This window comes from Trachurus japonicus, chromosome 10 (genome assembly GCF_045865225.1).
Source record: "Trachurus japonicus isolate A0001 chromosome 10, Traja_1.0".
In the NCBI taxonomy this organism is placed as follows: domain Eukaryota; kingdom Metazoa; phylum Chordata; class Actinopteri; order Carangiformes; family Carangidae; genus Trachurus; species Trachurus japonicus.
In genome coordinates this window covers 22,557,147-22,581,127 of record NC_140916.1, presented here as the reverse complement: position 1 = coordinate 22,581,127, position 23,981 = coordinate 22,557,147, and the positions used below count along the sequence as shown (strand labels likewise).

The following is a 23,981-nucleotide window of genomic DNA, read 5'->3' as shown; positions in this document are numbered from 1 at the left end:
GAATTGCTGACAAGTGCCAATCCCTTTGTCTGGCAAGTCTTTGCATGCGTACACAGTGGCTTGGTCTCCAAGCTGTTGTGCAAGACTAGCCTTACTGAAAATGTGACAAGTCTATTCTTTACTGAGCGCAACTAATGCTATTTACAGAGCATCACCGTAGAAGCACAATACGGTCCCAGCAGAATCGCTGCCACAGCACTGTAACTAATGCATGTGTGACAGCGTTCACCATCAATCCCTAAACATGATCCAGAAGATTTTCATTGTTCTGTTGAATGTGACTGTTTTGAACTTTCACGGCCTGACATATAAAACCACTGATCAGAGATGTCCCTCTGTTTTTTCTGTTCCCTCTGTGAAGACGAGCCTTTGCTCACAGAAACATTTCTGAGTAAACTGCACCGGCTCTCTTACCTATGGCTGCTCTGCAGGCTTCTCTACTACTCTTGCTAATAATATACCTCCTTGTCTACAGTAAATGTGCTGCATGAATAACCAATGAAAATCAAACATTGGTGTTTTAAAGTTAAAGGTCAAGTAGAATAAGAACACAAGCAGAACTCCCACTCTCTCAGTCTTTAGCTGATTCACCTCTTATCCACATATTCTCATTCAGTTCAGAGAGCGGCTGCCTTGTCTGGTTTCTCTGTCTAACCCCCTCCATCTCTCAGTCTGTTCATCCCAGCATTACCATGCTGTCTCAGTTGGCAGTCTGTCTATCCTGGGCTAATTCCCTCCCTCCCTCCCTCCACCATATTTGAGCTGCCTCCCTCCCTGCTCTAACCCTCCAGACACGCTCTTAAATTCTAATTCAAATAAGTTTTATTGGAACAATAAAGGATTTCTCACATCGCCGAAGAAATGTATATAACATATGTAATGGAATAGCAATATTTAACTTTGCATTAAAAAAGGCAGTGGAACAGCCAATAAAAACATTCAACCGAGACGAGGAGATAAGCAAAATGAAATATATAATGAGAATATAATGACCTTTTTATACTGTATATCTCTTTCTGTCCGCTGGCTGTCCCTGAGGCTCTCCCTCTCTGCCACTCCTTTTGTCTCACCCTGTGTCTCGATGTCTTTCCCTTTGTGTGTCCACCTGTCCATCTGAGCAGCAGTCAACCCCCTGGCACCCCGAAAGTGCATTCAAATTCTATGCAATGCTCCCTCCAGCAACAGGAGCGTTGCGGGCCAAGTTGCCGTGATTTACATCGGCCCACAATCAAGACTCAATTTTACAGACGCCATTATTGCACTGTAAAAGGCAGCGCGAGCTTTCAATCACCTACCTGCTGTTGTTAGATAAAGGTGGGCATGTAAATAGAGGAAGTGAAGCTGTGTAGGAGCTAAATCTCCCAGGTGGAACATGGCAGCGGTGCTGGGCCACTGTGCCCAGTGTTTGTCAGGGAGAGGCAGCCATCCCCACTCCACCTCTAGAGTGTCTCACGCCACTGCTGCCTCGGCCCTCTTCCACTGATGAAAAATAGATGTGTGTGTGTGTGTGTGTGTGCATGCGCGTGTGTGTCTGTCATTTGGCACTTTGAGACTAGCTCTAATCAGGAGGAATGCTTCCACCCAGCGTGAGTGTGCACACACTCAGACATGTACACCCACATCTATTAAATCAGTCAAGCATGCACACATGCACACACACTTGTACACATAAACAGCGCTCGCTTCCAAGCTCTAGAAGCAAGCACTGAAGAAGACAACACACACTTACACACACACGGCCCCCCCACCCTGAGAGAAGCTCTCCATCGTTGCTTTGCCAGGGAGCAGAGCTGAGCTCCACCTGCCCGGGTATTACCATTAATTCCATTGCAGAGGCCTGACTGGATCCCCATCCAGCAAAGCCCTCAGCTCAGCTCAGGCAGCCTGGAGAATGGTGAATCGACAGTGGGGGCAATTCACACACCATTCTCTCCATTCTGCCACTATCCTATTCTCTCTGATGTGGCAGGGATGAGGAATCATGCCCCCTCGAAGCCCATATATGTCGGGATATTTGGAATGCTGCTGCTCAGCTTCTTTTCCAAGATAAGCATTGCTGCTAATGGCTGATCTACAAGGGCACCATTTGAGACATTTCAGAGGATGGAGAGAGCCTGACTGCTCCAGTCATCTTTTCTCCTTTACTCTTGAGTGGCACAAAATAATTGGCAAGGCAAAAACATGTAAAAACATGCTGCTTGAGTGGAGCAACAGTGGAGCTTCGAATTAGTTCACTGAGGCACTTGTGACCCTTTCCTTATGCCATGCCACCGAAAAGTCTGTGGGATTTTCTTGTCTTTCTTTAGCAGTGTGCTGTTCTTTAATGTGTTTATTGATGTCGTCACCCGTTCAGTGTGTTTGTACGACATGTCATCAGCTTTTTGCAGCTTGCACCAGTGACAGCAGGCTTCTAAAGATGGGTTAGTCCTTCTTCACTTGGGGGTCAAACAGCTTTTTGAGAGTCTTAAGGATGACAGCACCTCTACAGTATCCTCCTCTCATCCAGGTCCAGACCAGCTGTAGGGGGCTAATAAGCTTGTGTGCGTCTTCTCCTTTTGTTTTGTTCATCCAGCGTCCATACCTGTCCGTCTTTTATCTAAGTCCCGTCCCCATATACACACTCTGCACATTGTCTGCCCTGTTGCCGGCATCATATTTAACACACACGCGCAAACCACAGAGGGAGCAAGAAGTCACCTTCTCATAAAGGTCATTTCTCCCATTACATTTACTGTAGCGATGTCAGGATTCATAGTAGCAGTGGCACACACACTTTTTTCCCTTTGCTATGTTTATTTTTATTTTTTTTATAAACATGAAGATGCATTTCAGTTATTCTCATAAATGTCAAGTGTTGCTGTGAACACTGTGGAGGCTGACATGCTCCAGCTATAAGGTGTACTTTTCTCACCTAACCCATCACTCCTGATAGTGTACAGGCTCTGAAAGTCCACTGGCTTAGAATAGCAACAGCTATGCCACAACTTTATTTTTCTTACATGGTCTTCCTTCCACTGTCTGTGAGTCCAGATAGTTTTTTTTTGTTTTTTTTACTGTGTCTTCCTTCACGTTAGCCTCTTTCCCTCAAAGGCCTAGTCACACACAGTGCTAGTTCATTTAATTCCATATAAAAGGAATATTAAGCAGACTTTCAGTGACATTCTCTGACTTGTACAGCGGCACAAGCTGCTGTATAATTCGGTGTAATTACACTGCCTGTTTAGCAAAAGAGCTCCTCAGATAAACTGTATGCAGTTCTCAAATATGAACATGGCCAGTAATGGACTTGTCATGAGTGAACCGTGAAGCTTGGCCTGACAAGAGCACTACAGTAGGGTGCATGTCATGTCCTGCCACATCAGGACATTGTCACCCGTTCCCCTCCCAACCTCAGACCTCACTGATAGCCACTGACAGCCACCATGTTTCACCAAGTGTTGACACAGTGAATGCCACCGACACTTATCTCCACTCGCCTTTGTCCTGTCCTATACTGTGGAGTGTCAAGGCCGATTCTTGGGGCGCTTAACGTCAGATATATGACTGACTGTTTTTGCTGGAGTGAGAGGCAAAGGACAAAAAGGTGGAGGTGCAGGCTGAGAAAGGAAAATATGATAGACTAGGAAGGAAAGAGTGCCCCCAGCCCTCCTGGTGGGTTTCACTTGCAGCAGCAACACTTAAAGGCTCAGCTCAGGGCTGAGTTATGCCTCCCACTGATACTCCAATCAGTCCAGAGTCACTGTGACGCACCTATGAGAGGTTGTGCTCCTCAGGTCCTGCTGAAATTCATGCCCCTGAGATGTATTTGTAGGTGTGACTGTCTCCAGCCCCTCTATTTAGCTGGAGCAGTGCAGCGAACTGAAAACCTTTGATTTATTTATTCATTTATGGGCAATTTTCAATTTATTTTCTCTACTGTGATACAATTATTTGCTGTTTGTAGAATATGTGCTGGGAGTGTGTGAGTGTATGTGGCTGTGTAGTAGATGCTGCAAGTTCTCACTTGTCTGGGTGAGAGAAATCTGTGACAAAATGATGTGCTGCTGTGCATAAATTATGTTTCGCTCACTCTTCATTGCACATCACATCAGCCTCCATCTACATTTCTATCATGCACATTTTTTTTTGTTCATCTCCAAAACATGAGTTTGTTTGTCTTCTTTTTTTCAGCTCATTGTGCATGGAATTTTATTGCAAATATACTTGTACAGTATGTGCATTAATAAACATGTCTCTGTTTCTTTCCTAGCACAGGGCTCTGTGCTCTACATTTTGATGCTATGACCATGTGTGTTGATGTAACAATATGTTTGCCGCTGAGAAGTATTGAATCAGGAAACAGCCACTTAGTCACCTGTTTCAACAGATTAGCTCGGCCGCAGCAACTGATAAAGCTCTGATCTGATTGGTTAAGAAATCTACTCACCTCATTACCTCCAAGTCATGCCATGCTGCAGCCCCAGATGTGGATGTATCCAGACAGGGTTATTATGTCTCTCCGTAATCCAAAGTCCAATTGGGACGGGCTGCATGCATGTTTTCCCCCGACACAAATCAGCGTCACTGAGAACTGTGTATCACATCTGTGTGACACTCCCACATCAGATCAAGTCAATAAATAGATTAGGACAAGTGGAGCTTCAATGTCTTGTATTGCTTTCCCAAAGGGATTTAACTGTTGTCATGGAGACACGATGTGAATCAACAAAAGAGGTGACTGATAACACTGACATGACTAATCTCTTTTTCTTATTTCTGCCCCCCTCCCCTGTATCTTCTTCCTCTTTTCCATTCTCTCTGTATCTGTGGCCCATTTGTTTGAGGAGCTTGTGAAGGATATCGTTTTTTGCTGTTCTTTATCCCTTTACCCCCCCAAACCCACCACCACCACCACCACCACCCTCCTCTCTCCCTACACCTTTTTTCCCCTTTCTCTGACTGTATACCTTTCATGCTTTCTCACCCCATGCATCCCCTCCTCCTCTTGTCTACAATAAGTGTGTGCATAGAGAAGTGTCAGCTATAAATCACATTTCACTGTGTAGCCTTCTCAGATACCAGCAAGATAAAGAAAGCCATAAATAAGGCCACCTCATATACAAGTTATTGCTTTGCTTTTAAACGTTAACGGGGCCATGAATAACCAAGGGAATAATGAAAAAAAAAACTGTGAATCAAGGCTGAGCTCCGCTATAGGGGTTACAGAAAAACCGTGTCTCTACAAAATGCATTTAAGTAGTTGTCCTCGGTGTTGAGCGTGCTAATGTGATGGGGTGCATAACGATGAGCAGCGCCTGCAGATGGATGCAGATTGGGCTGTGTGCAGGATGTGGTCTGCGATTAGCTGTTCTTGAGGATTTTAAATTTTGGCTCTCAGTCACCATAGCAACCAGAATACAATACTACCCTTTTAAATCTGAGCCCGTTGCTTTCTGTTTTTTCATCTCTGTCTTTCTTTGTGTCTTTGTTCCTTTCTTCCCTTTTTATTTTCTTCCTTTCTTTCCGTGTTTCTTCCCTCCTTCCCTACTTCCTTCCTGTCTGTCTTTGTCTCTCTCACTCTCTCTCGCTCTCTCTCCCTCCCTCTGTCTTCCTCACTCTTTGCCCTCCCGCCCCCCTCTCTCTCATTCTCACCATTCTCAGGGCTTAGGGGAGAGAAGAGAGAGGAAAAAAAGAGAAAGAGGCAGGGAGTTGGACAGAGATGGAGGGAAGGCGGGAGAGAAACAGGGAGAGACAGGGGAGAGTCTGTGAGTGAAAGCGATACAAAGTGAGGGAGGGGAAGGCGAGAAGCTACACAGAACGCGGGGGGAGCAGGAGTGAAAATGAGAGAGAGTTTCTTGTCTTGTCTCCCAGCTCAAGCTAGCCAGTCAGTAATTCAGTCTATTCCTCAGACAGAGGCTTTTTTCTTCCCTCTACCTCTGGATGTGCTTTATCTGGCTGGAGTGTCGCTCCAGCTGGGTATCAAGTCCTGGTTCGGAAATTAAATAAACAACATTTTACCAAAACTGAAGCACAAATTTAACTGCCTGCAATGCCAAGGAAGACAGTGCAAATAAATTGTTGCTGAGAGATAGGCCTGTGTAAAAAGGAGGCACATGGTAGCATTGTGTAATTAGCCGGTACGTTTTCCCTATCACTGTCAAGACAGATTAGCTTTCTCCCTGGTTAGGAGATGTGTCAGAGTACCTCTCTCTTTATTCTCTCTAATGGCTTCCTGTGTGTCTATATTGGGAAGTGGGTCTGCCTCCTGGAAGGCACCACAAACTCAAATGCAACCCTAATAGTTTGGTTTATATGAGGTAAATGACAGGCAACATTTTCAGCTGAGATGGCCAATTATTATAATAGAGTTGAACTCTACCTCATGAGTGGACATTAATTTGTTTCTCATAGAGCAGATGTGATAGAATATTGCTTCCATTAGCATTAGTAGGCCAGCGGATTGCATCCTTACAGCTGGTATCTGAGAGGTGACCGTCAGCTTGTCTGTTTGTGGCCACCATGTGCTGTTATCTGCTGTATCTGAATCTGAGCTGACCCTTGATCGGAGTGGGTGGACGACAATGTGAATGTGTTAATGATGGCCGCTCTTGCAGACATACGAGATACCGGTGCCAAGCCCGTGATGGTCTACATCCACGGAGGATCCTACATGGAGGGGACGGGCAACATGATCGATGGGAGCGTCCTGGCCAGCTACGGAAATGTCATCGTTATCACTCTCAACTACCGTGTCGGAGTCCTCGGTAAGCATCTTTCCCTCTTTCCCTCCTTTTTTTTTTTCCTTTACCTCCTCCTTCAAGGACATTTTTCTGGGGCATCTTTGTAGGGCAGCTAGGTGTAATGAGCACTGCTGATTGCCACATGCACTCCAAATAAGGCCGGGGGGGGTGGTGGTGTGCAGAGCACTGTAAATACATGGACTGGTTCCTGTGCTCCTTGTTGATGTGGTGCTCGTGTATCAAAATCACAGTAATTGAGTGTGCTGAATGTGGGTTTGTTGTTGTGACTGGGGTTTAGAATAAATTAAGAAATTATTGTAATGAGGTTGAAAAAAAATGATGAGATGGGCGTGATGCTGGAGAGATGAGGAGAGGAGAAGAGTCTGTGAGAGAGAGCGAGAGGTTCTCTCTGAGTTGCGGTTGGTTGCAGATTGACTCACACAGCTGAATCCTCTTTGAGACACTTGTGAGTGTGTGTGTGTGTGTGTGTGTGTGTGTGTGTGTGTGTGTGTGGGTGTGTGTGTGTGTGTGTGAGTGAGAGAGAGAGAGAAACAGAAAGAGAGAGAGGGGGAGTCGAGAGGCAGAGAAAGAGAGAGTGAGCAAAAGAGAGGGAGAGCGAGCTCCATGGAAACAGCTGCAGCAACACAAAATGGAGTTTGTTAGCACACTACCCAAGCTTTGTACCTTTTCCATCCATCTCTCTGACACAGCCGATTTCCCTCCTCACACATTTTTTTACATTTAGAGTGGTTGTGTACCAACGACAAGCCCTTTGAATATAAAATGAAATTTCCATCTCGTTGTTTGCATTTGTTTTCATTTGTTTTCATGCAAAGTGTCGCTCTTAACATAAAGGAAACTTCTGGGGTTATTCTACACATTTCTTACTGTCAAAGAATAGCATCACAAAACCAAAAACCAACAACTTTCTCAATACTTTCAGACTAACCTATACCTGGACAGTGGCTCTGCATGGGTTCCACCTATAGATTTACTGTAGACACTGTTTAATCTATTGAGAAAGGGGAGACTGCCCTGCACCGCACGGATTAGATCCTGATGAAGCCCACTGGGCGAAACGCGTTGCTTTACTTTTACTCTTAATAATAAATCAGTGTTGAAATGACCACATTGTGGGAGGTGGAACTCCTTCCTTTCTTCGCTGTTTAATCTATGTTTTTGTTTTTGTATTTATCAAAGCGAGTATAAGTGAATATAACACCTGCCCTGGTGTGGTTAGTGTATGTGAAACAGATTCCTGTGTTAAAACATATCAGATCATATTAATGGGAACTCCTTCGTCTGACTGTGGTCACAAGTACATGGTAATGGTGTGACCTGAGCAGTGTCATAAAGTTAGCAAATTGATTTAGTAATTTTTCAAATATTAGCCAGAATTAGCTACTGTAAACTAATGTGAACAACAGAGTAAGTCTATATCTGCAAAACCACTGACTGCATTCATCATTAGAATATTTTTTTTTTATGAATTCATTTTTTATTCCTTTTTTTTGGTAATGAATTCAATTTAGTTTTTCATTACTTAAAAAATGAATGTGGTATTTCTGATTATAAAATTTACTTAAACACACACTTGGTGAGCTAGTGTGCAGAACGGTGTATGTGCAGCTCAAATAAACTACAGCAACCACACTAATCATAATCAAGGCACATGTCACCCAGCTTTAAATGTTCTTTACAAAGGAACAAAGGAGGTCAATAGCACAGAGGAATAAGCTATGAGAGGTCATACGATAAAACTGAGAAAATTGTTTCTTTTTCCTTTTTACACATTGGATAGTTTTACCTGTTGCAGTAGGTTTAGTTTTTTTTTTTTTTCAAATTAAACAATCTAATCTAATTTATCTGCTCACAGCTCTGTGACACATGGCTTTGTTTTAAGATGTCAGAAGTCAAAAGGATTTTGGACCACTGAGGTGGTACAATGGGCTTTGGTTGGTCTGTTTATGCCTTTTGTGAATGGTAAGAACAACACAGTCCATATCACTGGCTCTATCCTTAAAAGAGTAGTCTGCCTCAACTTGCTGCTCAGACATGTCAGGAGCAGGAAGGTGACAGAGGGATGGCGCAGCTTTATCCTCCAGGACATTGAGATGACTGGTGTGGCTGAATCACGGAGGCACAACTACATTCATCCTGAGATTCTCGTTTTGATGGAGATGAGAACGCTACGGCCTATCGATTTTGTCATCAGGATTGCTCGCCTTGAATGCGCTGTGTTTTCCTCTTGTCATTTTTGTGGAGTATCATTCTGAGTGTTGTAATCAGCCTTCAGGGTGGTAAGGTAGTCGGAGTGCTGGCTGGGCGTGCTGCCTCGTGCTCCCGCAGCTGGTTTAAAGCTGAGCACGTAAGCCTAATACAGATTCATGATCATATTTCTTTCATGGCACTTCAATTATGAGTCAGATGTTTCTTCTCCGCTGCCACATTCCGCTAAATGTCATTCTACATGCATGCACACACACCCTCCAACACCACATATGTGCACTCTGAGCATGCGCGCGCTCACGCACATGCTCTTCACACACACAAATAGACAGTGATACACAAGCAAAACAAACCACACGCTCGCAGATGCGGTTTTGCTCCCATGCACATATGCACACATTGAAAAGCGCATGCACGCACACGCACGGTCGCACACGCACGCACATACCCACAAATACAGTTCACAAAGCAGCTCTCTTGGTGAGCTCCCCAGCAGCCATTCAAAGAAATGAGCAGAGACGAAGTGATGCATGTAGTTGAGCGATAATGTCCACTGCTGTAGCATGGTCTGATAATCTCCCCATGGTACGGCTTTAAACTGTTATTACAGACACACTCATATAAACCAAATAAAACCAAAGCCAGAGAGAAATCAGACCATGATGGGCCAATTAACACTAAGCTGTCTGAAGATTTTCAGTCATAAAGTGTGAATTGCAGTCCTCAGAACGTGAGTAATTGTGATTACATGTCTTCATTTTTATTTTTGTTTGCCTTTTTTTATTGAATATGGGTGTCGCTAACAGTTTCAGCATTAATCTAGACTAAACTGCGCTAAGTGGAGTAGATTAACGGTTTCTATCGGACACTGTACATTAGCCGCCGCAGTCATCGTTAAAAGGCCTTACACTCTGCAGTGTAATGTCAGGTCATCTGACAGCCAAATGAGAGGAAATGCTCCAGTTTCTCCTCTTCTTCTTCTGTGGCTTCATCTCGAGTGCTGTGCAGTAGGAATCCCTTCATTTGAATAATGAAAAAAAGAGAAGAACTTTAATTTAGACTCTACGCGGGGTGAAGCAGTTTCATGTAGAAATGTAGAATAAATAAATAAATATTAATGAAAAAATGAAAGCCCTTTTAATTAGGCTGCTTAAAGGGATGAGGGAATAATGGAGGCAGAGAGAATTAGACAAGATAATGAGTTTAAAGTGAAAGCAGACAAGGCAACTCAAACTACGCTTTCTGACACTAATATAGCTCTCCCACCATCCCTAGGCAATCTGAATATGGCATTAATAATGCAGTAAACACCTTTGAAATACACACAACAATCTGAATATTTAACTCATTTCACTGAAACAATAGGCCTAAACCATTAGGCAACAACAGCCCTCACTAACAAATCTGTGCTGAAAGCATTTTTAATGTGGAGAAAGAGAAACATTTTAACCAGCAAATTTCAACAAATTGGACAGCACCAAACCTCCGTAAATGTCAGTGATGAATGTTTTATTTATCTGATGCTTTAATTTCATTTTCGTCATACCATTTTTGCAGCTACACTATTTCTATTTACATAGAGCTTTTCACCATTGCCCTCAAATGTTGCAAAATTATTGAAAGGTGGTGCTCAGTGTGTTATGAAATATAGATTTAGCATTTGTTTGGTGTTTTCCAAAAGGCAGCCCACAGTGGATTTAATCTATATTTCAGCATGGTTTTATAATATGTGCACAGCAGCTGCAGATCCTACAAAACACAAGCTGAGAATACACACAGAGGGGAAAGGAGAAGTCGACAGAATGGGGAAAGAGGAGAAACACTGGAAGGAGACAAAAAAAAGGAGGTAACATGGAGGAGAGTTGTAGAAATTCTATTCGAAGACTGTGATGTGTCGAGTCACAGCCACTTCTGTTCCAATTAAAGAGGAGTCCACTAAGTTTCTAGTGCCGTTCTATCATCCCCCTGCAGCTCTTAGCCCTACGCTGCTGTAATGGTAATTATTGCTTCAAAGGGTGGACCACAATCCTCCAGAGGCTCCATTTGGAAACTTTCATATCTCAACCTTTCACTATTTAGATGAATGAAAATTCATTTCAGATTTAATCTTTAATTATGTATTGACCCACCGCGGGATGATTATCACCAGACGAGATATGGAGAACACAGTTTCACGCCGCCCGAAAGTCCTGTCAGGACTCGTCGCGCTCTGCTCAGGTCGGGTACCTGGAGAGCGAAGTGTCACTCGCGAAAAGAAAGACTATAGGTGTTGGACAATGGGCATTGTGTGTGGCTCAAGTGTGTGACTTGTCTGTCCTCGTGCATGTTGCCGTGGGTAGGTGTGTGTGGTCCGTGCCCGTAGTACATGTGCATGTGCCTAGTTGCCGCGCCTCTCTAATGATGTGTAATGAGTCCCAGTCAGAGGGGAGTATCTTGTATCACTGCTCTTTACAAATATAATTACTCACTGGCTCTCCAGAGCATGTCAATTTCCAAGTCCATTGGGGGGGGGGACTTAATTACTAGTTTCCAAATGCATTAAAAATTAACAATGGCTGCCTCTCTTGCCAAAACCCAAGGTGAGACTCTTCCTCTCAGCCAGCTGCTCCACAAAGGAGAGTGGTCAAGTACAGTGTGTACTTGTGGAGAGTTTTCACCTCTGACAGGGTTTATTTGTGACCTTAGATGTCTATCTCCCGTATCTCTCTGATCGCAGCCATTTTGTTGCGGGGCCGCCGCCTCTGTGGACTGTCACCTCGGTCTGCCCGGGTTATTCAAGCCTTCAGAAGAATAGTTTTAGATCCAATCAAAATAACCTCAACCATACTGTATGAGTGTTTGTGAAAGCAGCGCTGAAGCAGCAGCGAGGGCGATTTAGCATTGATTTGTTGAGCTGCCCGAGTTATTCTGGGTACGGTAAGTGACTGCCTTTCCCTGTTATGTCCCTCTCCTCAACTAAAGATGGTGACGGTTAGTAATTTAGCCAGGGATTTTGGGAGTGGAGGATATTTGTGGCTGTGTGTCAACAGCACACTACAGTACAGAAAAATCTCTATCTCTGTAACATGGGTTTGCACAGTTGTTTTCCACTGCAGAATAACAGCTGAGCTCCACTGAGAGCCGAGCGGCGACCAGTGTGCTCGTGGCCTCCTGACCCAGACGCTGTTCTCTGCTGGATGTTGGTTAAGTAGTAGTACTATAGGCTGTCATCACTTCTTTCTGTGGCCATGTGCTCTGTAAGCATTGGCTCCTTTCACACTTGTCATTTCAAGTGTCTTGACTACTGCGCTGCCCTTGTGGCGGGCCTCCCTTCACGCACGGCGAAACCCTCGCAGATGGTCCAGAATGCGGCTACCCGTCTGGTCTTCGATCAGCCTAAAAGGATGATGTCACTCCGCTGCTCATCGACCTACACCGGCTACCCATGGCCACCCGGATCAAATTCAAGTCAGTAGCGTGCCTTCAGAGTGACTTTCACCCATCTTCCTGAACTCAATCACACAGCCTTGTGCTTCTTCTCAGGAGTTGCCTTCCTAGAAAGGAACATGTATCTGACATTTTTGTCCCTATGCACAAGGCAACTGCAGACCAGATTGTTCTTGTCTGTAGAGGTCTAACGGTGAAATAAGCTACCAATGCTCAGAGAGCAGCGGCGTCCCTCTCTGTCTTCAAAAATCTTTTGAAGACTCATCTCTTCAGAATGCAGCTTCTCTCCTTCCACCTCTAACACTCTAAGATGCCTAACTAGCACTTACTTTGCATTCGTGGTACACTCCTTTACCTGATCTCCTTACACTTATGGAATATAGAATAGATGTAGTACTTAGTACTTCTTACCCCAAGGTCTCCCACTGCACTTACACTTAAGTTTAGTCCCTCACGTGTAAGTCACTTTGGATGAAAGTGTCTACCTAAGGAATGAATGTAAATGTCATTTATTTTATCTAAATAAAAACTAGCCTTTATTTACACATGGCTATATACAGTACAAAGCACTATGTTAAAGTGTAATCACTGTATGTGTTTTGAGTCTTATCTATCACGCCACAGCCAGTCAACAAGGAGAAGTCTGATTGGCCCTGAAATTATTTTACAGCATGACTGCACAGCCAGAATCATAAGGAACTGCAGGAGTCCTACAACAGATGGTACGACCCCTACAGAGCATGATCTCAGCATCATGGAAACAGACTGGGATATGAAGACACACTGAGATCCAAATCTAAATCCACAGACTAACTGTTGCAACTTATCCAAGATGTCTTGAGCAGCCTACCTGCTGCCAGGTGTAGCTATTTGAATCCTGGCTATATTTAAAAGGAAAAAGGTTTTCATGCCAAATATTGATATGTTTTATGCTTCATCTGTTTATGGCACTTGAACTAAAAGAAATGGCTGTGACATAATCTCTGATAGCGCAGGGTTCAGTATCTGTCCCTGTTGCTCACTCAAATCACATATCAGATTGCAAGCTGTAACCTGTTTTCTCAGGTTGCCTGCAAATCTGGCTCAACCTTCCTTCAGTCATATGACTTGTGCACTGTAGGAATTTAGCATACATAAGTCAAAAGTTAGCAGTAACAACAGGATAGCTTGTAGTGTGTGTATATTATTATAATTATTGATGCAGTAACATGTTAGCTGCCCTTTAATCTTAGCTGGCTGCAGTAGAAGAACTTATTTCATATTCTCTTGGATGGTATAATGTACTCTGATGTGATGATGTAACACATAATTGAAAAATGCACATAAAGTACAAGTAACTCAGAATTGTGCTGAGGTATGATAGTTGAGTTACTAGACAATGTAAAGGGATCCACTGTAGGACACTTTCAGTTCTTTGTCAGGCCTCAGGGATCACAGTGAGCTATCTGATGCTATTAGTTACACTTACAGTAAAGACGGCACATATATCTTAAAGTGACAGATACATTTACAGCTTTTCAACATCTGGCTGAAGAGGCCTCATACTAATCCCTCTTGAATTATTCTTGGATGACTTAACACTCACTGCACAAGACCCATGACGGGTGTAAACAGGGTCTGTGTTGTTGCAGCGTATTTGTCATCGTTGAACGTCTGTGATTTTATTGTATTTTTGTAGCACTTTTACAAAATAATGAGTATGGAAATTACATTTTTTACTACAAGTTCATATGCAGGATGTAGTCTGGCTGGTTTCATCTCATTTGTCAAATCGGGTGTCTGGGATCACAAAAATCACTCTCAGGAGTTACTACGGAATAAAATTCGACATGACAACCTCCTGCGTGGCGAGGGTGAATCGACTTAAAATAAACCCTTCCTATAACACGAGCCTCCCTCTGTAAGTGTTCCCGGTCTCAGTCATTTCAGTTATCATCTGATATATGAGCTCGGTGCCGAGCAGAGGAATTCTCAAACAGTAGGTGGAAGAAAAAGCGAAGGCAGAGTGAGTTCTCTTTGTCTTGTATTATCAGGAGGGGGGCTGAGATGGATATTTACTTGTTTTCATTGCCATTTGGATGGATTCATCCAAATTAAGCAGTGAACAAAAACATTTATTCATCCTATTAATGTCAGGGAGTGAGGGATTGAAGTAATGGTTTTCATGCTCCAGTCTGCAGCAGCTTGTTGATGCTGCTTTCCTACAAATCACTGCCAGGAAATTAACTCTTAAGCCGCTCTTGCCAGGCGCACTGCAACAAACGCCTGGCTCTGCAAGACAGGGCCGAGATGGGGCCTATTGTTTCTCAGTGCTCGGCTTTTCACTGTCCCAAGAAGATGTTTCCTTTTTTGAGCTTAAAAACCCTTGAAAAGTATTGATTAAAACCGAAAGGGGATAATGTTAACTGGGACCGAGCCCCTAGAAATAATGGTGTAATTGATGTCAAACAGCACTTACACAGCAGGACCTGGAATCATTCAAGTATGATGATTTTTAAATATAGCACCGCTCAAATATTTAAAGGTTCCATGTTATTAACTTTTCATGATTGATTTTAATTATGTTTTTCCTGGGAAACAAAATTAATGTGCTTAATATTTCATCCATGTATTTCTTCATTACATCTGAAAAGTTCACTCTCAGCTGCCGCCTGGCACAGAAGTTTTGATTGGCGCACGGTACAGGCTCCACATCGTCCAGAGAGCGTGCCATTTCAAATGGTGGAGATTCTCCCTGATTGAGAGAATTTAGTCATTTGTTAAGCGTGTGCGAACCAATCAAGACTAATTGTGTTTTCACACGCTGATGGGAAAAGTCCAAAATCTGGAACCTCCAACTGGTTTGCCTTTCAGCATCATCCTCATACAGTATTTTGTTGGAAAATAAAGCCCAGACAGAAATGAAACAATAATCAGACTGACAAAGTTAAGGTTATTAATCCATAAGACTTTCATGCTATTTTGATACTATTTATTATTTAGCAACAGTAAACATTCACTACATTTATGTTACACAAATAAATGGCTAAATAGAAGTTATCATTGTCAGTCGCAGGTCTGCCATTCAAATTACTTGCCCACACACAAGATTCACAGGGAGCAAATCATGCATAAAATCCTGCATTACTGTTTTTAATTTCACTACTATCAGTCTCCCTGTGAGCTGCACTCTCTCCTGCAGTCACAACAGAGCCGTGTTAATGCAAAGCAAACATCTTCTGCCGCCACTAGCTCTCATTAAAAGCAACTAACATGGCAACACACAGGCAGGAGGGAGGTAGATAGTGGGGGGTGTGGCTTGTATAGCGATCACAGTAAAATGCAATATATTTGTCACAGAGATTAGCTCCGACAGCTATCGTTTGTCAAGAGTGCAGCTACGGAGCAAGGCACTTTTCATGGGGGATCAGTTTTAAATATGGTCAGCTAATATGACAATCTTTATACGGTATACGCTGTTGTTGTTTTTTTCTCCCCAAAATGGCTACCATCCAAACATTTTGACCTCACAGCTGTGGAGAATTCATTTGTTTTCATTTGGTCTCACTGGCTACAGTACATCTGTTTAAGGATCACAGTTGCTAAATTAGAAAGTGAAATGTGGAGACAGCAAGGCAGCAGAATTAAGACAGTCTTTTAGGTAACTTTTTTTTTTTCACCTTTTGATCCCACAAAATCAAGTATTTCGGTTTGAGTTTATAGATTCTGGCCCAATTTCAAATTCAAGATGGTCAGTGCAGCTCCACTGCTCACAGACACAGCATTTCATTATTTTTTCCCCCCATGTACCACTTTCTCCAACTTTCAGATTCTGCTTATGTCAATTTGATATAAGAATATATTTTTTAGGATACATCCAGTAGCTGAGATGTGTTGAATGGCTGGTATAAGAAATAGCACCAGGACGGTTATTTGAAGTAACTAAGGTTTTCTGCTCTGAATGAACAACAGATTTCCCCTCACTGCCGTGACTTGAACTCAGATAGCTGATGTATTGTTAATGAGAATTTGCCCTTCTTTTTCATCTTACAGCAAATGGAAACAGGAACAAAGCTCATTATCTTTCATAAGCATGACATTTCAGAAAACTGTGACATTAAGAAATCAATTTCTACGGTACAGTAGTGCTTTTCACTATGCAGAACAAGCTTTGCTGTAGCACTGCCCTGAGATGAAAACATGTTTAGATGATTGCAGTACTTTCACCAAAACAGTAAATATGCATTACAAAGACATCAAAGAGCTAACCTGACAATTGCTTTTATCTGGTCAAGGGGTCCTCTGCAGCGTCTCATGTAAAAATGGAACACTTCACCCAAAGATGGCAATATGAAGTGCACAGATGGAACAGCGGTTCACTGGAGGAAAATGTCAACCTTGTGTCAGTGTTTGTGGTTGAGATGCTTTATTGCTGAATGTTTGACCTTTACTGCTAGTGATGGAGGATGTGCTGCTCTTAAGCATTATCTTTTTTTTTAATTCAGTCTACAATAACATACAAAAATTTGAATTTTGCAGAGAGAGAGAGAGATCTGAGCAGCCCCTCAAAGACAAAGGCTAATATTTACCAAACAGCTAGAAATGACATGGCATGGTGGAGCAACAGGAGATGACATTTCCAATTCCACCTCAGCACAATCTGACCTAACACTGTTTCAGAGCTGCAGCTGCAATTTCCAGGTATGTCACTTGCTGCCAAAACTTTTTTTTTCTTCTTCCATATATTCAAGTGGCCCTTAAATTGAGTGTTTTTGAGTGTGAGACTCAAATAGAGTATCCAACAGGCAATTCATAATGCAGTGTATGCACAGTGGCAAGTGTTGCCAATGCAGTGATTAAGCTGTTCTTTCACCTTTGGTTTTTGTGGCAATGGCTATTAACTTGCACAAATAGATGTTGCAGAGTTTTTTTTTCTGTGTGTGTGGGTGTGTGAATCCCTGGCTGGCCTTCGCCTTTGCTTTCCAAGCCAGATGCCCTTTTAATAGCCACACCAGTAAAACCCAAAATATATTCACATCCAACAGGGGCTTTTGTCTAACCTCCTACACTTAGCTGTCTGTAGACTGGTTTATTGCCCCACAATTGCAAAATGACCTTGGGTACCTCAAGGATATAAATTGAAGGTCTCCTCAACCTTTTATGTGTCATTGCATAACACATAACATCTAACAACTGTGGAACATGTAGCTGCTCTAAGTGATGTGTTATCGTTCTCTCTATAGGTCAAACTTCATTACGTAACTGGACTGAAGATTTCTGCGCATGTCTGACAAGTTCTAGATGCAAATAACTGTATTAAAGCTGTGGCACTATAATGGAAAATCATTAGCATTGCCCAACTATAGTACATTAAGAGGCACAAAAGGCCATAGAAAAAAAAACAATGCAGTCTGGGTAATGGGAAGTGCAAATTAATGTTTTGTTTCTCCACTGAGATATTGACAGAGGGACCGAGAATCAATTAAATGAAAATGGTACATGTGACTGTATGAATCCTTTGAACAAATATCACTCTCAGAAGATGGCATGGACAAGATACATTGCATGCCCAAAGGTGAATATTTGTATTTCAGAGACTTATAACTTTAGTCTATTCCCATCTCGTATTGGGCCTCTTGTTTATGGTGCCTGAAAGATCTATCTGTGGTGATTCATTGTTTGAATGCTTTGTTTTGCTTTATACTCTGTTCTAGGAGGGAGTGTGGGGCTCCTAATGGCAGCACAGCTTTTCTTCTTAGTGCATTTGTCCTTGAGGGATTTTTAACTTCACAACCAAAAAAAACACACAGGCGCTTCTTCTTCCTCAGGGCAAAATACATACAGGTAACAGCCATATCGAACAGAAGCCAGCATGTACACTTTCCAGATGAGCCCAGTGAGGCATATTTGATCATTCAGAGAGGAAGAAAAAAATTGTGTGTGAATCTAAAACAGCCTCCTTTGCAGTGTTTTACTCCTTCAGCAGTCGTGTGAAGGGTAGGTAGAGGAAGGATTAGAGCACAGGTACAGCCACAGGGAGGACGGAGGTTAAGATTTGTCCATCATGAGGTGTGTCCCGAGACAGGAATGATGTGTGTAAGAAGATATATATTGGCCGGGCAGGTAGAGGTACTTGCTTCTTGTCTTGTAGAGGCATTAATCATAGCAGCGGCCAAGCCTAACCACCAAGGTCAGCAGTCCTCGCATGTGTGGGAGGCACTCTCCACAGCTGCCACCACAAAGTGCTGCTGCAGAGGAGCCTAACAGAGACGGGAGGAAGCAGCCTGAAGAGGGTGAGGAGCAGGATGTTGAATTGACAAGGTGAATGGAGGAGGAGAAGAACATGGGAGGAGAATAAGGTTGGATTAGCGATGACCTCGTGGGCGTGGTTGGTAAAGAGTGGCACTCGAGGTGGTAGTGAAGGGGATTGCTTAGCAAAAAAAAGTAGGTGGACGTTTTGGAATAATGGATTAAAGTGGGCAGCACAGCAAGGGGTGCAGTGGTGGGTGGAACTGCACCAATCAGAGGGAGGAAGGTGGGGAGGGACAGCATGTGAGCAGGGTCTGGTCACATTGCTTTTAATCACACCTCTCGAGTAGGAGTTTGCTATTATATATAGGGACTATATAAATAGTCCAGAAGTGAGAGTTATGTCCGTTGAGGTAGAATCGTGACTGCTTGGAGCTTTGAGAAAGATGCCTGATGATAAAGGAGCTGTTAATTTAGCAGGACATGGAGTCTGATATTCAACGTCGTGCTAATACTCAAAACAAAGTACCCGCAGACAGGCCACAGGAAGCAAATAGTTGGCAATATTCACGACAGGTTATTTCACACATCGAGCAAGTACCATCTTTCTCCCACGAGAGCTAATATTATAGGGTCATATGAACATGTTGTAACCTCTATGAGGTCTATCAAACCTGTGGGAGGGCATTTCAACTCCACCGGCATGAGGAAAATACAATAATTTTCGACTAGGGTCTGAAACAAAGGTGCAATATATCTTTACATTCTGTAGTGAGAGGAGCCGTGGCTGCAGTCCAACTTCATCTCCCTCACTATTTAGGAACCTTGATTGGTATAAAATTGATCCAGGTGGGATTTTACAACATCCCCTTGCCTGTCCTTTCTTTTCAACTCCATGAAGGAGGAGATACTTTGGAGGGAAATGTAGAGAATTAGAAACACAGTGGAAAGGCTTTGTTGTAGTAAGCCAGTGTAGAAGGAATTCTGCGGGCACCACCTTTGCCTGAGTGAATGAAGCTTACGTAACTTTACAGTCATTTCAGGTGAAGGAAAGGAGGAGAAGTATTATTCTGTGCTTGTCCATCAGGCATTACAGTGTTGTATGCCTGATCTTTTTCTTTTTTCCTTTCAGCAGAGAAAATGGTTTGAAACTGAAAAATAAAAAATAACAAAAGACTCATATGAGTGTTTTGTTGACCTAAACTTGAAGTTAAGGGAACAGAGGCAATGTTGTTGTTACTGCTCATATGTTATGGGTGAGTTATGGCTACTTTTTGGCATCTAAAGTAAGTGGTTAAGTTAACAGAAAGGTTAAAAGAGACAAACATTAATTATTTACATTGGACAAGATGGTGTCAAGTGTTAAAGTAACAAGTTTGGGGGTCCAACAATCCACATTGGGCTAGAATATACAGTAACATCACAGTATTTGTTTAGAGAGGTTATTTGCATCAGATCATTTCAGTGACTCAAGATGTACACTTACAGTAAAGTCAAAATAAAAAATCATCATATGAAATGAACCCCCTCAAAAAACTGGTTAATAATTATTTTTCTTATTTTGCCTTACTCTCCCTTAGTGTAATTTCCTCCACTTGGGAATTAGTGTGTACTGTATATGCGAATGACCACATCAGTAGTAATTTAACAATCTGATTTTTGTTTTCCAAGTTATATCTTGAGAGTTCATTCAATTTAACAATTTCTTCTTGTAAACTCAAACCGAGGAAATCTACTACCACCGTGAGTGGGCTGGCTCAACTGATCACAGAAGAGAACTAAATCACTGAAGTCACAAGAGCTTTGCAGCGGTGTCCCCAAACAGGAGGGTATACGGAGGGAGCTTAGCAGACGAGGATGAGGCCGATCAGTTAAAGCAAACTATTTGCCAGTGGGATTCCTGCCCATCACCACAAATGATAGGGAACACCCAGAAATGGCACCAGATTCAGCACCTTGGACAGCAGCCACGACATTTAGTGGTTGAACTCGTGTACTGTACAGTAGTGGTGGCTGCATGTTTGCATCAATTCTGATTATCTATAAGAGAGACAGACAGTAACAGAATTGTATTTGCTGGTTTAAAATAAGACAGTGTTGAAGGTTATTTTGAGATATCTGGAAACATGTGAAGATATAAATGTTCAATAAGAAGATGAATAAGATTTATTTAATGTTTAAAAGGAAATAGAAATGTAGATTGAGACACACTGCACCAGTCTCCTTGTTCAGCCTGCCAGCAGAAAATCCTTGACTCTGATAGTTTGATTGCGGTGCACGGCTACACACCCGGATCTTATCCTGCCTTTGGGGCTGCATGACCGGAATTCTAAATTTCTCATCAGTGTATTCCTGAGGATTGATTTGTTTTGATTCTCATGTAAGCAAACAACAAACAAACAAACAAACAAACAAAAAGTAAGTTATATATCAACAGCAATATGACAAGGGAGGGGGGGGGGATTACGGCATGACAAATCAGCTTACAGAAGAAGGGAAGTAGTGCAGATGGTTGATATCTAACAATTCATTTTGAAATTACATATTTACAGAGTAAGTCTGACATGGTTTGCTTGTAAATAACCTGGGAAAAAATGAAGTGGAACGAATTTAACATGCAAAATTTAACATGCAAAAGGAATCAGGTTAAACTAAAGGAAGCTTCTTTTTTTTTCATGCAGTATTTCTGCATGTGCAAGAGTGAGCCAGTATATGTAGGGCAAGTAAAGACATACTTCGTGAAATGCACACAAGCTGCACAGTTCTACATTTCTAGCCTTTATCACTTAATTTGATTCGTTATGTTTATGAAATTATGAATTTTTTTAAAGGGTTTGGCTTCCAGCAAAACAGCCTAAAGATTTGTTCACTACACATGTAACTTTGTTTTGTAAATCACCATCAAAAATGGTGTTTGATGATATATACTAATTGATATGTACGCGTGTATATTGAGCTAGTTATTCAGTTTCAAATAAGACTTAAATAAGGCTGAATTCATCTTAATGGGAAAAAAGAAAGACTCTGATAAAAGAAAATATTTCTGTCAGACCTTCAGACTTTATTTTCACTGTGTCCATTCTGCACTGATTTGTTTTTCAAAAAAAAAAAAAAGAACTGCATAAGGTACCTAATCAACAGCAGGGCTTAATTGAGATTAGTCTGTAGAACAGAAAGAGGCTTTGTTCCTCACAGGCAAAAGAAGTTCAAGGGATTCTTGTAAATATCATGCGGGACTGATGTGAGCGTCAGGTGCTGCCGAATGCCAGTTTCCTCATGAATAATAGCAACGAAACGTGTTGGAAAAATCCTGAATGTCTTGTTGGAGTTGCGTGGCTTCAGGTGCTGGCTGACATTCTCTCTGTGGAGCTGCCTGTCAAAGCGATGCCTGGCCTCTGGAGCGCCGTCTCTGTCTTTTCGCCTGATATTTTTTCAATAGCACACCCGCTGCACTTGGATGTCCTGCCTCTCTTCTGCAATGTGAGTGCAACACTGAAAATCCACAACCTCACTAGTATACTGTACTTGAGATTGCTCCCCTCGCATTCTGAGGTCTCATCTGTTCCTGTTTTGTTGACACAGATATGAGCCTTGCTGTGTTTCCCCATATCAAACTGTATTAGTTTCTGTCATCGCAAACACGTCATAGCAGGCTAATAAAAGCACTGGAGAAGTGTGCAGCACTCGCAGTCACTGTGGGAATGGTAGCTAGAGAGTAGCAGCTCTCATCTGTTTCTTTTTTTCTTTTTTTTGGGGGGGGGGGTAACTGTGCGTCCTGCTCCCATATATTGGCTAGGAGCCCATGTGAGTTGTGACCCCATGCCACTTGTCCTTTACACTCACTGGATGCATGCTGGCAAGTTGACCTTTATCATTAACCCTGCTGCGTGCCTGTCATTTGAAGTCTTTATTATTCACACTTCCCTTTGGGTATATTGTATACCGGGGAGCATGGAGGAGGGATGCAGAGCTAGTTAGCACATTTACACTCAATAATTATAGCACTTAACCGCTGCTGAGAGAAACCAACACCGAATTTTAGGAGGACTAAAATTTGATTGAAAAAAAAGAAGCTTTTTCTACCTAGTTACGGCCATTTTTCAAACCCACAAGAAAAAACATGCTCTCTTTGCTTTAAATTAACACTATATACACCCATGTGCTGCTACCAAACAAAATCATCAACAGCATATTTTTCTATTGATTAATCGTATCTCTTTAATATAGTCACAGCTTCTTCCCTGCAACAACATTTGTCCCATTTTTTTTCACTTTGATGTTTAGAGCTCAGCCAGAGGAGAGGCACACACGGAGACTGAGGCGCTGCTGATATTCTTTGGACACTCATCTTCATCCGCAGCAGCGTTAATCAGCAGCCATTCTAATTAAACTCAGTTTGCACTTGAAATGCTTTAAAACATGTTCAAACACTTCTGAACAGCAACCGTTTGATAGGACACATCGCTGTCTCAGTCCTGTTTGCAGGTGATAAGGGCAACATGTGCGAAAAAGGAGGCGGCGGGGATGGATTTTTTAAAGTGCAGATTGTCATTGCACAATCAGACCAAGTCAATCCACGTCGCACACCTTCCCTATGATGTTATTCATAAATGTTTTTTACCCCCGATCTCACATCCATTACATCTTTATCATGACTTTTTTCATTATCATCCGGCTCTGCCACTTGCCTCCGCTCAGCCTCATTCTGCTGCGTGCTAAGTCAGCAGTCTCCTACAAAAAGTAATCCACTGTCTTCACTGATGGGCAGGGATATAGCTCTCGTCGTATCAGTGCTGCCGAGGCGGCGGCGGCGGCGGCGGCGGCTGCAGAATGTGTCAAGCAGGCAGTTGACACCCTACCTCTGCTGTCACCTATTCAATTTCAACAGAACACAATAACAAAATGAATCCTATCAAATTACCCGATTACATTGTGCCACCAGTGACAGTGTTTTGGTGCAGCCATCACTGAGGCATTTCCATTTGTAAGGGGGGTGAAGTACCAACTTTACACGTGGAGCCAAATGATTAGTTGTGCATCCTGTTTGCATGTGTACTTGTCTGTAGTCCTGTCAAAGCCCTAACAGTCCTACGTAGCGTTACATAAAAGTTAGCCAGAGGACAAATTACGAAATGCTATCGCCTCGCAGAATTTTCCATCATTAAAAATAGAGCAGAGGAATGCTATTCGAATTACAAATGGGAAAATTGCGAATGCATGTTTTTTTTCCCGCTCTCTCCTTTACCTTGTCTGAATCAATTGAACAAACCGGCATGATATTTGATGGCCTGTGAGCTCCAATTATTAGAACAATATTATGGCTGGGGTAAGTCAGGGGCACTCCAGTGGAATTCCAATAGTGTTTGGAAGCTATTTGTA

At 42.5% G+C, this 23,981-nt stretch overlaps 1 protein-coding gene across 2 annotated transcripts in view; it reads left to right on the top strand.

The window, feature by feature from the left end:
• Positions 1-23,981, top strand: part of nlgn3a (neuroligin 3a) — a 122,021-nt gene that overhangs the window by 37,282 nt on the left and 60,758 nt on the right. For both annotated transcript variants that reach the window (XM_085790112.1, XM_085790113.1), the window contains one exon: positions 6,594-6,743. In XM_085790112.1, the coding sequence (XP_085646238.1) occupies positions 6,594-6,743 (150 nt within the window). The remainder of the gene's footprint in view (positions 1-6,593; positions 6,744-23,981) is intronic.